The sequence below is a fragment of the Cavia porcellus genome, unplaced genomic scaffold, assembly GCF_034190915.1.
Source record: "Cavia porcellus strain 051 isolate PalLab524CR breed Dunkin Hartley unplaced genomic scaffold, mCavPor4.1 scaffold_7, whole genome shotgun sequence".
Classification (NCBI taxonomy): Eukaryota; Metazoa; Chordata; class Mammalia; order Rodentia; family Caviidae; genus Cavia; species Cavia porcellus.
In genome coordinates, this window is record NW_026947490.1 from 62,818,955 (window position 1) to 62,834,104 (window position 15,150).

The window sequence follows — 15,150 nt, forward strand, 5'->3', positions numbered from 1 at the left end:
CAGACCAGCCCTGCCTGTCCCTTTCTCCCAGGTGTAGTCTGTAAGACTCTCGGCTGGCTCCCTCACTAGCTGCCCCAACTCCCACATCCATAAATTGGGCCCTTGACACCTGCTGAAACCTGTGTGTTAGGTGCTGCTATTGAGTTACAACCCTGTCCAAACTCTTATGTTAAGGTCCTAACCCTCAGGACCTAACCCAGAGGACAATCCTATTTGAGGCAGCTCTTTACGAAAGTATGGTCATGTTGAAACGAGGTCACAGAGTCACATTCTGATCAATGTCCTTATTAAAGGGGAAATTTCCATCATGGGCAGGCACACAGGGAAAATGTCAAGTGAACATGAAGACAACCATTTCTAAGGGGCCTCCGAAAAAGCCTGGCATGGGAAAAAGCCTGGCGTGGGACCCTCTTTCATGGCTTTCAGAAGGGATCCCACCAACATCTTAATTTTATACTTTCGGGCCCAAAACTGAGAAGAAATCAACTTCTGGTGCTTAAGCAACCCAGGTGTGGTACCTGAAAGGATTTTGCCCTAAATGGGACACTGCAGTGGTGGGAGGCTGGGTAGAACCAAGGGACTCTATCTTAAGGTCACCTTCCCCACCCCTAGGCAATTTACCACTCCAAACCTAAGCTATATGTACACCCCCACACCACGTGTCCCGCAGAGAGAAAAGCCTGACTTCAGTGTTTGGGGGTTTTTTCTCCGAGTTTTTGGAATAAAAGCCACTTTTATCTCATATTTCTATCTTTTTAGCCATGCTGAAAATTCTATCAATACCTGAGCATCCTAACAGTCCTACAAGGTACAACACAAAGTGTGTACCTGATCTCTCCTGCACCTAAGGTTGTGACTTACCCAACCAGAATGGATAGCTTTTCAGGAACCATTTTAGCTGATATAAATTCACAAAGGAGAAATAAAAACCTCCAAGTTCTTCCTAGGGGCCACTAGCAGGCTTTTTTTTGAAGTTCCACCTGACAGACTCAGTCCTGCACCCATGCCCTAGCCACAGGCAGTGTTGGGAAAGGCCTCAGCCACAGCAAATTCCTGGCTCTAGCAACTATATCCAAGAAAACACAGGCCTCACCTCCTCAGTGCCTGGCTCACCAGGTGTCAGAAGGAGCTAGGGTTCAGGAGGTGATGTGTCAATTTTGCTCCCTTCGTGTGTCAGTCACCCTTCTACATCCTAAGGCTACAGATTTCCAGGAGTCTGAGAATTTTCTGGAGCTTACTTTAGTGGCTGGAGACAGGTGTTAGTGTTAAGACAGAGAAGTCACACGGAAGTCCTCTGGGAGGTGCTGCTGGGAGAGAAGTCTAGACTTCTCTGCAGGTGGAGGTTTCTTTAGGTAAAATTATTCCATTCCTTATAACTTTTATAGTTTCAAAAAGAGAAGAAAAGAACCCAAATAAAATCAGACAAAGCCCAAATGTCTTTCTGTCCTATCTCTAGGGTCTACAGAGAGGCTGCCTGGAGCAGGGTAGTATAACATCCTGACATGCAAAACCCTAGCACCATTCCGCATAGGGAAAGAATTTTTAGCTCCATTTTTCCACCTTAAATTATCCAGCACTGGATCCCCCGCAACCGGGCTGGGCTATACTGTTTGTTCTCCTTTCTCCCAAACCGCAACAGTCTCTTTTTTTCCCCCAGGCTCTCAGTCCCACCCCACCCCCATCTGTTTTGGCTGAGTGTCTAATGCTGAGGGTTAAGACCGTCTGTCTTAACAGACAGGTAAACTGCATTAATTAAAAAAAGATGACAAAAATATTCTCATTTTATTTCAGTTTTCTGAACTAGACTACTGAAAAGTGCAGTTTCTGCCTTTCCAATGGGTTATGGTGTTGTACCATGTCTACTTTTTGGAGAGAACGATGAATGCCTCAGATACCCCAAGAGAGCGGCCTATGCGGTTTTCTGAGGCTTTTGCAAAGGGTAAACAGCATAGGCGTGCAGGCCTCTGGAGAGTAGCACCAGAAACTGTTTCTAAGGCCTGGTTTTTGTTTGCTTTCCGTGCAGGTTAAGTTTCCGAAAGCCCCTCGGCTGCCCCCACATCTCCCACAGCCCGGCAGGGGTGGGACCGGATCCTCAATCCCGAGGGAGGAGGTAGCTGCAGCCTCGCCAGCCCAGGTGGCCGGCGGCGCAGGTGGCCCGCAGCGGGGAGCGCAGTCCCGCCCGGGGTCCTCGCAGCGGTTCGGCTGGAACTCTGGCCGCGCCGGGTCGCGACCGCGCACGGAATCTGCGGGCTGCGCTGCGCGGTGTTTACGGCGTCCTAGCAACGGGAGGACGCGGCGGCTGGGCGCTGCTGGTGAGCGCTGCCTGCCGGGGTGCGGGGTGCGGGGTGCGGGGTGCGGGGTGCGGGGTGGTCGCGCAGCTCGGGTTCCGGCTCCCTGCGGGGGACTTCGCAGGCTGGGTCTTTCCCTCTCCGGCGCCCAGGTCTCCTTCCCAGCCCCGGCGTCCGGCCTCGGTCCCCGCTGAGCGCCCTGGTCCCGCGGTGCCGGCTACAGTCCGGCGGGGCCCTGGGGACCGCTCACCCCACTGGGTGCGCCCCGAACCCCCGGGTGGGCGCCGCGTTTCTGCAGCCTGCTGGAGAGTTCGGTCCAGGTTGACCGAAATGACTCGAATGGGTTTCATTTCATTTGTGAGACTGAAGCTTAAAGCTGACGCGTAAAAAGAAATACCGTGCCCTATTGGATCGGTAGAGAAAACGTGGTTACCAGTCGGTGTAAACAAAAGTCACAAAAAAACTTTTTTCCCTTTTTGTCTTGGAACGTGTTTTCTTTTAAAAGTTTACTTTCACGCAAAGATACTTGCTATGTATTTCTAGGTCTTCCTTGGGTAACCATGGTTACGCATTGGGCCTAAAGAAATTAGGGGCCTGGTGCTGGGTGCAGACTGCGCGTTCTGTATTTTTAAGAGTTGCGCTGACAATGCCTGACCATCGCTTACTTACTTTTTTCTGATAGTGTTGCTCTGCTGCGCTTGTCTTCTGGATAGCCAAAGTCCTGGAGGCTACCTTCTGCAGTAAAGTCAGTCGCTGGCTGTGGCTCAGGATTACCATCATTGATCAATTGAAACACGTTCAAGTGTGAGTTGCACTTACATTTCTGCAAAAGTTTCTCGAGACAAAAAGACGTTGTTTTGCATGTCTTAGTTCTCTAAGCGCTTTCTCTTAGAAAGTATGATACGTGGACTACAACAATCTTTACACTATGCAGTTTCACATTTTTTTAAAAGAAAAGATGCAAGGAAGAAATAATTAATGTATTATGTATCGTTATAAAATCACCAGAACAAGTGTTGCACTTAAAAGCAGACTGAAAAGATATAGAAAGCTATTTTTCCTAGTTACACGTATGCTCCTAACATTGGGAAACTCGAGGGTTCCACAGCATCAATATATGCTTTGTTTGTTAGAATCTACAGTGTCTTACATCAGTTAGCAATAGAAACAAGACTTGTAGAGCAAAAATTGTAAGTTAACTATATATGTGTCATTTCCCTAGAATTTATCTGTTTACCTATATGAAGATATGTATTAGATCAGTTATTTTGAAGTCTATCTGATCCAACACTTGGCTTATATAGCAAATATTTTGTAATTTTTGTAATTATTCTACAATCAAGATCATAGACAATGGTCCTACACTTATAGTGCAGTCTTAGATATTGATAGTGCTGTTTATTAAATGAAGGAAAATAGTTATAGACGCTTGGGTAGTGCTACACTAGATACTTAAGGGAGCGCTCAGACACACTTCAGCCTTACCTGGAATTACCATGAACAGGAGGAGATCCCAGGCACGGTGCTACAAATGCACCATCGCAATTTGAATTTTGGGAAGAATGTTGCTAAATGGTGTGATTTCCAAAAGACTCAACTTTTATAAAGTTCCATGTAAAATGACTTACGAACAATTTTCCTTTCACTTATATTACAGTGACCATCTAGAAAAGTTAAGACTATGCTGAAACTGTGGAAAAAATGCTTCAAGATTTTTGTAAAGTGGAGAACTCTCTAGACTCATTATTTTCTGAAGTTTTTACTCTCCAGACGCCCGGGGGTTATGGCAGACTTCCTCCTGCTGAGTGCAGTCCTACTCAGGACATTTGACATCTTGCGTCCTCCTTAGGGATCCCTGGTGGTGCCCCCTCCCATTGTTCTGGTAACTGCGGAGACATCTGTGCAGTATTTCCACCCTGCTTCCCAGCAGGAAGTATTTACCTACTGAGAGTCGCTGAAACCCTGTTATTGGATTTCAAGATTTAATACAGCACAGAAAGCAAAATCTCCAAGTCATTTCTGGAGAGTCTGATACATCTGTGCCTTTAAAATAGTGATGGTATTTACTTTATAGCCGTTAACCTAATGTTTTGGAAGGCAGATTTTAATGACCAGTGTTATTACAAATGCAAAAAGAAACAAGTATAGGTTATCCGAAAGTAATATTCCTTATAAATTTGTATCAGGTTTTTATTTACTGTTACAAATAAGGTCAACATTTTAAATGTCATCTTTTAAAAACTTTCTTAAGTAGCCAAAGTGAAATTTATTTCATTGAATTTCTGTTTTACATTTTATTGCTAGGCTTGATAATTTGGTTAGCTAAATAGACTAAAAAAAATTCTTGTTTTTGCAAATCTGCAAGATGTATTAATAGGGAATCCGGTATTTAAATTGTTCAAATATTCTTGTAATAGCGTCAGGATGCCCTGCACTAATTTTCAGGAAAACTTAAAGTTATAATCCACCATTCTTATTAATTCAGAAGGCTTTTGGGGGTATTTACAAAGCTGTTAGAATCAGGTTTGTCCATCATCATTGCTGATACAGATATTGTGACCAAAGAAAGTTAGACTAGACTGGGCATAGTGGTGCACACCTGTAATTCCAGGAGTTGGGAGGCTGAGGTAGGAGGATCCTTGCTGATTTGAGACCAGCCTGGGCTACAGAGTGAGCTCAAGGCCAGCCTGAACTGCATAGCGAGATGCTGTCTCAAAAGAACAACAACAACAAAAAGTCTGATTTACAGAGTTCCCTTAGCATATTCCTAAGTGACTTGGGGCCCAAATGAAATGCGCATTTGTGATTTAAACTTCCAGCCCCCTAACAGGGTGGTGAAGCACTTGTTGCCCACCTCCTTCAGTTCTTTTTTCCACTTTTGCAGTTTTCTGTGTAGATTTTCTGTGTCTGTATTCTCTTTCTTAGGTCCAGCAACGTTAGAAAAAAGCTATTGATTTCAGGGCAGACAGATACTGGAAAATCCTTCGATACTAATAAGTTTTACTTAGAGCTCTTGGATTATTTTACTAAATTGAAGAGCAATTACATAATTAAAAGATTAAGAAGCAGACTGTTGATGGAGGAGCGCTAATTTAAGATCTTGAGAATGAGAGCCATGCTGTCAGTGAAAAGGTGGTCACTGTGGCTTCTAATTCCTTCCGCTCCGGTGCAGCGTGCGTGAGCTCAGATCCCAGGAGGATTATTGGATGTCATGGGTGTGGCACTGGCAAGATTGGCACACTGGACAGCTGCTGGCTACGGGACAGGGACCCTGGAGATCACGCCTCTGAATGAAGTATTATTGAAGGAGATCATTATCTTTGTGGAGCATTTTACTAATGATCACCCCCAAGAAGCAAAATGTGTTTTTGTAGAACCACTTGAATGGAAAACAAATTTGGAGCCCTCAGCATTTGAGTCAGGTTATATTGTCAGGTAAGCCACTTAGTTGCTTCTAGCACTTAATTTCATTATTGTACACATTTTTATTAATTGGTTGGGAGTTTTTGGAAAAGCCACTTAGCTTCTGTGAGTTTCAGAAATCCCTCAAGTTAGGGGTTCTCAATTGGAGACAGTCAGATGAAATTGAAGGATATTTCAGTGAGCCAATGCAGTGTTTTATCTAATTTATAAATTTAAATTTCGTTTTCTTTTGGTAGAGGATACATTCTCCAGGTCACCACTGCCTCTCCATCCCTGGCCTTTATTGCTTGCCACATGCCAGGAACTTCTGGTTTTGTGACATCTGATACAGACAGAATTCCTTCCACGGGCGAAGTAATGACCTCATCTCAAAATTTTAAAAAGTAAAAATGAAAAAATGGTCTTGGGGTGTAGCACAGCTCAGTGTGAAGGTCCGGGGTTCAATCCACAGTACCTGAAAAAAATGGTGATAGACACCGTTATATATATGTAAATACATACAATTATAGAAACACATAGAGTAATTATGTGTCATCACTCATTATAATTGTATAATAAATAAACCAATGGATATATTTCGTTGTGTGCATCCTCAGTTTATTGTGCCTTCCAGGCATCTCTTTTTACCACCTTGTCTGTTTTGGTTTTGCATATAAATTTTAGTGATCCAACCTTATAAAATAGTTCTGTAGCTAGCCAAAGCTTCCTATCGATGCCTTTCCCTTCTTTCTCATTTGGGATTTTTGTGAACATAGAGTCAGAGTTCAGTTTTAGGACTGCAAAACCACTCTTAACCTGCATCTAAGGACTCTTAAATTCACAGATTGGTCTTCCTTCTCTGAGTTTTTTGAAAATTTTTATGGGTGTATTTCATGTCTAACTCTGCCAAGGTCACTTTCTCCTCAAGTTCTTGTCATTTCTGGATGAGTCCCCCATTCTTTGTTGATCCCACCTAATTTCAGTGTTTTTCCTAACTTTTGAAAGATGAAAAACATCTGCAAAACCAATTAGAAACATATTAACTACTTTGTTCAAAGATGGCTTTAAATCATATGACAGAAGAGAAATGGTGATTGTCTTTGTATCTGGACTTTGTGTTAATTTTGTGTTCCAAGTACAATCATGACCACATCTGCCTGCTGGTTAGGTGGGTGTTACACATGCCCCAAATGTGTCACTGTTTTTCCTTCTGTATTCTTCTCCAAATTCTTTTTTTAGTTTTGCTTTGTTTCTATACTTAAATCTCTGCATGCTGTCTTTATGCATCGTCTTCTCTTCTAAGCAGGATATTTTAACGTTTGAACACCATCTATATTTTGAAACAACTATCCCCTGATTGTCTCACTTCTGTCAGACTGAACGTTCAGCCTTTAATTAACTTTTCTACCTGTCGTTTTTATTTCTGACCTCAAGTGGTGATGTCTTCGGTGCTGGACGGGATGATATCTGGTAGCATCACCAATTATATGTGAAGGAAACTGAGCTTGTGGAAACCACATAGGTACTGACTGCCTTGAAGAAAGCAAGCATTTTGTTACTACCCAAATACTAAGTGGTCTCACACCAGGTCTAGACTGTATGCCCCATGCGTGCACCAAACCAGAGAAGCTCAGCCACCCTTAGGTGCCTGGTGTTTGTTACCTCTAGCAACAAAATGAGTGATAAAAACCAGTGATAATCCTTAGTAGCTAAAAGAATTTATTGTTAAATTAGACCAACTGCCCATCTTTGTTCTTTGGTTTCCATGCACCTTTCTGGCCCTTATTTCACTCTTTATACATTTATCAAAAGCAAGGAAGCTACTGTATCAGACAGGATTCAGGTCTGTGTGTCAAAAGACTGAAGTCTCTTGGGTGTCTTTCTATCATCCTAATGTCCTTGGGGGTTCTAGAATAGAAGCAATCTTTCTTCTTGTGGATATACTTTCTCTCAGGTCTCTTGTTCCAAGGCAAGTCAGTTTTATCTGCCCTGCATGTGTAAAATCGGTAACCTACCTATTGTGTTTCTGCAGATAATGCTATTTGTGGCATTTGATGTGGTGCATTTCCGAATCCTTTTTCTATGGTGATCAGTAAAAGTCTGATCAGCCTTCTTCTTTTTAGGCAGATTAACATTTACTATTTGAAACCAGTCTTGCCATCGCTTATTGAAAAGGTCTTACACCACCATCTTCTTTTTCCTTGTGCAGGTCGTAATAATTGAACAGGCAGGTACTTTTCACATGCTGCCTAATCCATCTTTTCCATTAGAATCATTCTGAACCTATTTACTCTATGGTAACATCTGTCATGGTCTCTCCACATTTACTTTTTTAAGCAAAATGTCTTATTTTCATTTGACTGATCTTCCTGAAACACATCACTGTGCAGCTCACCTGTAAGGTGAGACAGATTACGCGGTCATCTGTTCCTCCAGTCCTAGTGCTTTGATTCTCTAGAGTGGAGTTTGGGAAATTTACAAACTGGTTAACCATTCAGAATCACGCAGGGAGAATGTCATTTTCTGCTTTTTTTTTTTTTTCTCCTCTGGAAAAACTACTTTTTCAGTCATATCTGTGCTGTGGTTGCTGTATTTTGCTGCTGTATTTTCATGATACATGTGAACTGGAACAAAATTGTGTGCTGGTAGAAATTCTCTATGGACAAGAGGTCACATTGGCCCCTCCAGTGGTACATCCTGGAAGCATGACCCATACTTTTTTGGTCCTTAATTTTATGATCAATATTGTGAATTACATAATCTCTTAATATTACACTCAACCTCCACAAATTGTGTTGTTTTACGAGCGCATGTTGTCATATTTTGGTAAAATTTCCTAGTCACTAGTCAGATCAGTAGCCCTCAGGTATTTGTTTCTTTTTAATTTGGGAGGTAGTAGTGCAGGGGATCAAATCCAGGGCCTCACCCACGGAACCAGCTCCGTCCCACTCAGCTCTGTCCCCCGGCCTGTTACAAGTTTTGTACTTAGCTTTTTATTTTTTGCCCCTGACAACTGCAGTTTCTTGACTGTAGTCTTCTGCCTGTATTACCCTTTAGACACACATTTATTGAGTAATTACTATACCTTGGGGACTAAGCTGGACACTGGGATTAAAGAACATGACATTTTCCTGCTGTCTTTATAATATCACCTGAGTATTTCTAGCCCCCTTCCTCAATTCCAGTTTAAAAGTCTTTCCACCAGGATAGCTGATACCTTCAGCAGCACATTCTTCATGCCGTTCCTGAGCGGGAGGTGGGGTGGTGGGTGGTGGGTGGTGATGGTGTAGTATTTTTCTTTCCAAGAGCTCCAGGTGTCAGGAATGGGGAGCCTGGAGATTGGAGCTTTCTTTCTTTCACCTTCTCTGTACTGGAATTTTATTTCCCACTCCTCTGTTGAGTTCCAGGCTGTAGTAGGAGCAGTGACAAATGTCCAGTGCTCTGTAGTCCTTCAATTTTTCAATAGGATTTCTGCTTTTATTGACTCAAGAAGCTTGATATTTTCAACATTCAAAAGCTTACAATCCAACCCCGTGTTCAGACAGTTAGTATGAGCGACCATTCCTTAACCCAGTTACCTTTAAGTAAAAGCCTTTAAGATATCTCAGTTCCTAAGATATTATTACTCATAAGCTTAATTTTAGAGAGAATATGTTCATAAACCTTGTCTCTGGCCAGTCTAGAATTCCTTCACAACTCATTTATCCCACAGATTCCTCACTGTATGAAGTCACTATTAGAAGTGCTGTTATTGAGCAGTTTCCTTCTGTACCAGGCAGTGTTAGTGCTGTATTAGATTTCTACTGCTGCGGTAACAAGTGACCACGAATGTAGTGACTAAAACAGTACAACTTCATGGTCTCACAGTTCAAATCCTAAGTCTAAAATGAATTTCAGGGTTACACTCAACATATCGGCAGGGCTCTATTCCATCTCAAGGTTCAAGCAATTTTCTCTTTCCTTTCCCAGCTCCTACATGGCCCCTGTATTCCTTTGTTGTGGGCCTTGCAAATCTCTGACCTCTACTTCTATCTTTGAATCACCTCTGATTCTGACCTGCCCACCACCCTTTTATAAGAGTCTTTGGGATTATGTTTATGCTGGATAATCCAGAATAGTTTCCCCGTTTGAAGACCTATAACTTAATCCATCTGTGAAGTCCCTTTGCCATGGATCAGATTTATTCACAGGTTTTGCGGGGCTGGGATGTGGACATTTTGGAGGACTTTATTTTGTCTCCCATAGTTGTCTGTCTGCTGGTTTTGATTCTAGTGAGACAGTAAAGTGGTTTTGGACAAGTGTCTTCCAAGGCCCATCTGTTAAAGCCTTGGTCTTCAGTTTGGCATCATTTGAGGTAGTGAAATCTTTAAAAGCCTGAAATTAACTGAAGGAAGTGAGGTCATTTTGTGTGCCCTTCAAGAGGACATTTGGATCCTGGCCCTGCCGTTCCTCTCTGGTTGGTTGCTCCTCCATGTGGTCCCTATGATCATGTGTTGTTTTGCCACAGACTCAAAAGAACAGGGCCAAATGACCCTGCAACTAGGAAGCTCTAAAGCTGTGAAGCAAATGAGATCTTTCTTCTTTTTAAGTTGATTACCTCTGGCATTTTATTGCAGTGACAAATAGCTTATTAACAGTGTCTGCAACAGGTAATGTGGATCTATTGGAGTGGTTCTTTCTGATGAATGTACAACATTGTACAACATTAACATGTAACAGAAAACCTAGACAATTTAATCAGTGTTGGAAGTAGTAGAAAACTATAGAAATGTCTGTTCCATAAAAACATGTCAATATTTTAAGATACCAATCTAAAAATAATTAAATGGACAGAAACACAGATCTAGGAAACTCAATATTTTCTGATCAGGAAAAATTCGTTTTTAAAAAGTTGCTTATTATCCTAATATAAACCAGTTAGTAAGTAGGGAGTGGGGAAAAGTCCATAGAGAAGATCTAGTTTGCCTTTTTTCACTGTTTTATTTTTTTGTTCATAAACACAGTGTAGCCAAGAAAATTCCTAACCACTAATTACTGTGGCCTAAAAATTTTATAAATAAAATAAGAAATCCCCGAATCATGAATGGTTCTGTAGAAGTAGGAATTTAAAAAAATGTTAGAAACCAAAACATAGTTAGAGAAACAAAAATGAACATGCTAATTAACTGAGTTCAATTGTACATTCTACAAATTACTTGAAGTTTTCTCTGTAGATACATCCTGTTGCTCATTATGATTGCTCAAAGTTTGGGGGTTAAGACTTGTGTGGGTTCAAGTGGGAAAATAAATGAGCTTCTAATCAGAGAGTTTTCTGTTTTCTGTGTTTTATAATGAGACAGAATCATCTGAATGTCTAGGTTTAACTTCTAGCAGCATCTGGGTAAGATTGTTTCAATTTTTTGTCTGTTTTTTTAGTGAAAAAGAAGTCAGTTCAGAAGAAGTAGATAAAAATGGGAAGCCTTTACTATTTCTCTCTGGACCTCAAATTAAAGTGAGGAGCTTTGGGCAGCTGTCACAGCTGGTATTTATTGCCAAAGATGCAAAATTGAAGGAGACTCAAGCCTGTATTGAAGGTGAGGTTTACATTCTAGTCTGGGATCTGAACTTTTAGAACATAATGTGGGAGCGGGTATCATTTATTATAGTCTTTTAAAAAAAGTTCTGCAATCAAAAGGTAAAAGCCCTACATACCACTTCATGAAAATGGCATTAATTTGCCTTGTTTCATTCATAGCAGATTTCTGCTTTACAATGAAAGGGCCGATCCTTTAGCATTAGTAATCTCCTAGCTTTTAAAATTTAGCATGTGATGTAAGGAATGTCTTTTCAGCTTGTGGAAAGCCCAGTGGCCTGTCTGCTGTAAGGTTATGGTCACCCTTTCTCCTGGCTTGATGAGTGCCCATTCTTTTCCTCCAAAGTGAATGTGGGCTCTGGCTTTAGCAGAGAGAGACCTTAATAAATCGTTCTTCCAGTTTTCTTAGTCATTTTTCTACTGTGAAATTCATAGTCTTCTGCAAAGAGTCACATTTATCCAATTTTCTGAGAAATATTCTTTTCCTCTGTGGAAAAGATATACAACGAGATCATTATTGACTATCTAACTTGCAAAACAGAATGTGATTGTTGCTTGCTATAAATGTTTATATCTCTTACCTGTTATAAATATTTCTTACCACTCGAAATGCCTGATCGTAGTTAATGATGTGTGGTATGTGTTTTAAGTGTGTGTAAGTGTATGACCAGTGGATCCCAGGCATAAGGTACATGGGTTTTGTGCATTAGTGTATAAGTGGGCCTTAAAAGAATATAGCAGGATGTCAGCCTCAGAGCATCTCACATCTGCTCTTCATTATTTGGTTACCTGTACATTAAAGCTTCTTTACATTAAAGCTTCTACCCGGTGGGCGGTAGGGGAAAGTACTGCACAGGCTCCAAATATATGGTTGGCCTAAATATTTCTCCACTCCCCCATTTTCGTCTTCATATAAGTTTAGGTACAACCTTTACTTTCAGATTTAAACTGCATGGTGCTTGCCAATTTGGTAGTTAGGCTTCTGTCTTTCCTGATAATTCGCCTGAATGTGTACTGTCTTGAATCTTTAAGAGATGGCAACCATAGGTTGATAGATTGAAATGCTGAATAGATGACCGATTCCTTGGGTTTCTTTTCTTTGCTCATCTTTGCCTTCTAAGCAGTCATTTCCAAGCCTTAGCTAAGCATTTCATGCAACTCTGTGGCACAGCCCATTTATTGCTGCGGAGCCAATGCTACTCTCAGTCAGCTCATGCTTCCCATGCTGCTGTGATGGGTTTCCCTCTGCCACCTCAGTGAATGTGAGCTTTCATCCTTCATGAGTTGCTCCTCCTAGACAAGAGTACCACCTGGCTGGGGATGCAGCTCCGTGGCACAGCACCTGCCTGGCCAGTGTGAGGTTCTGACTCCTGACACCAAGCAAACAAACAAAAAAACAGTATTACCTTTTCTCCTTCATTTCCACCCATATGTGTGTGTATATTTATATATATATTTTAACATTTACCAAATTTTCTTTTCAGCATCACTAGGTCAGTTTTGATAATTACTTTTAGCATTTAAGCTTTTTGCTATAATCTTGGTGCATGCATAAATACTGTTTAGATTTATTTTGCCAACTCTGGAGTCAAAAGGCTTTGAGAATACACGCAGTTTGAACAAGTGGAAAAGAGTGACATAGACCCGCAGGCTGAGAGGAGCATGAGGTTTGGGGAAGAAAGTATTTGTGAACACTGAGTGCCGGTACATGTAGATACATACAGGTCTAGGATGATCATTTCAAGGAGACTGGCTATTCGTTGAATTCTGAATGTACTGAAAAATGCTCCATAGCTAGAGAGAGGGAGAGAGAGGGAGAGACAGGGAGAGAGAAGGAGAGAGAGGGAGAGGGAGAGAGAGGAAGAGGAGAGAGGGAGAGAGGGAGAGAGAGGGAGGGAGAGAAAAAGGGGATATGAGGGGAGAGAGGAGAGAGAACTAGGTGAGGAAGAACTAGAAGGAAGAGGAAGAGAAGGCAGACTATGTGGGGGAGGGGCAGGAACCAATCAGCTTTGTTCTTGACCTTTGTCCTATCAAAGGAAATCATGTATATGATGTTATAATGCATCAAGAAGCATACAAGAAAGTTTCTAAGTACAGTAGACTCTCACAAATAGAGATGAGTAAGAAGAGCCTTTGATGGATTTGTTAGTCTTTGGGTTGGTCATACTGGAACACAAGAGGGTGATATTATTTCTTTATCTATTTCTTGTCAGCTAACAGAGACCCTGTAGTAAAAATCCTGGGCTCAGAGTATAACACAATGACAGAAGACTCCAATGTCTTGAATATTCTTCATAAAATTAGCAATGGAGATGATCCTGACAATGAGAAGAAGATGAAGATTGCCATACTGCTGAAACAGCTGGATCTGCACCTTCTCAACCACACCCTAAGGCACATTTCACTGTAAGTCTTATCAGAGAGATCTGTAAAGTACTGATGAATATTGCTTTTGGAGTTAAGAGAAAAATTGCAAATAAAATAGATGCTATTGCTGATAATTGAACATTACATTTTGCTGGAATAATATTCTAATATATTGGATTTATTTTATTTGTAAAAATTTTAAAATTTTCAGTTAATATTGCTAAAAGAGTCTAGTGGTGTTTCATCCAGCTCCGAAGACATTAAACCTGGTTATTTTAAAAGACTCTTAGCATAATCATAAAGTTTTGAATTATAGCACAAATATTGTGTTGAGTTTGTGTAATGCATACCATGTTCATTTTTTTCAGTACTAATAAAGTATCATTAAAATGAAGTGATGCTTAAGCTGAATATATTTAATGACATTCGACAGGAATTACTAATACTGTGTTTTGTTAGTGTTGTTAAAAATTATAATGTGATGAAAATTAAGTACAATTTTAGTTGTCAAAAAAGATTGCCCCCAATATGATGATATTTGTTCATTTTCTGTTTTAAAGCACTTAATCTTTTTGCTAAACATTTATTTCAGACAAATACATTTAAATCCAGTGCCTGTTAAGAAAGATATAGAGCTTCTGAAAAGTTTCTCCGGAAAGGGAGACCAAACATTCTTGGAATCTATCGAATACACCTCAGGTATTCTCAGATTCATGTTGTTTACATTTTCATCACTGTGTTTTAAGAACGTGTTCCATGCCTATGGTAGAATGAAATCTTTAAGAATTTGCAAGCTTAATATTTCAACAACATTGATTTTGTTGAAGTCAACACATTGTACAAAATTCTAAGTTGTGGTGCTTTGAATGGCTCAATGGTTGTTTTCAGATTATGAGTTTTCAAATGGATGTCGGGCTCCACCTTGGAGACAGATTCATGGAGAAATGTGTTACATCTTGGTGAAGCCACACGATGTCGATACTTTGTGCGTCACCTGCAGCACAGACGGTGTATTTTTAAATGGTGTAAGTAATACTCGAAAATTGTTACTGAAGCCAGTGGGTGTGGGCTCTGTGCAGGGTCTCCATAATGCCTGGACCCGCGGGTTGTATTCCGGGGACCACCGAGAATGGAAGTCACCCCTGCCATCAAAGCAGGTGCCTTTGCTGTGTTTTCTGGGTGAATCCAGAATCACCTCAGAATCAGCTTTGTGGTTCAGAATCAGCTTGGTGGTAAAAATGCCAGTTTTGAGAGTGACCCATTTCACTTTATAAAATCCAGATTTCTTTTGTAGTTGCTTCATGGACTGATCACACAGGTATGGAAGAAAAATTGCAAAAGGGGGCCCGAAGTACATGGAAGGCATAACTGAGCCCCCATCCTCCCAGCCCCAGGGACAAAGCCGGGCTGAGCCTGGGTGTCCCCACATGGAGCAGCTGGAGGACGTGCTGGCCCTAGATATGGGGTACTGCTGGGCCAGGGTTGGGGCCCCAGGGGCTCAGGATGGGGGTTCTTTGATCT

At 41.3% G+C, this 15,150-nt stretch overlaps 1 protein-coding gene across 1 annotated transcript in view; it reads left to right on the forward strand.

Annotated features, from left to right (window-relative positions):
• The first annotated feature begins 2,058 nt into the window (after positions 1-2,058).
• Positions 2,059-15,150, forward strand: part of Odad2 (outer dynein arm docking complex subunit 2) — a 181,094-nt gene continuing 168,002 nt past the window's right edge. The window contains exons 1-7 of the mRNA XM_063253714.1: positions 2,059-2,312; positions 2,971-3,092; positions 5,461-5,723; positions 11,106-11,263; positions 13,476-13,668; positions 14,222-14,328; positions 14,518-14,654. Of these exons, the coding sequence (XP_063109784.1) occupies positions 5,500-5,723; positions 11,106-11,263; positions 13,476-13,668; positions 14,222-14,328; positions 14,518-14,654 (819 nt within the window). The 5' untranslated portion in view covers positions 2,059-2,312; positions 2,971-3,092; positions 5,461-5,499. The remainder of the gene's footprint in view (positions 2,313-2,970; positions 3,093-5,460; positions 5,724-11,105; positions 11,264-13,475; positions 13,669-14,221; positions 14,329-14,517; positions 14,655-15,150) is intronic.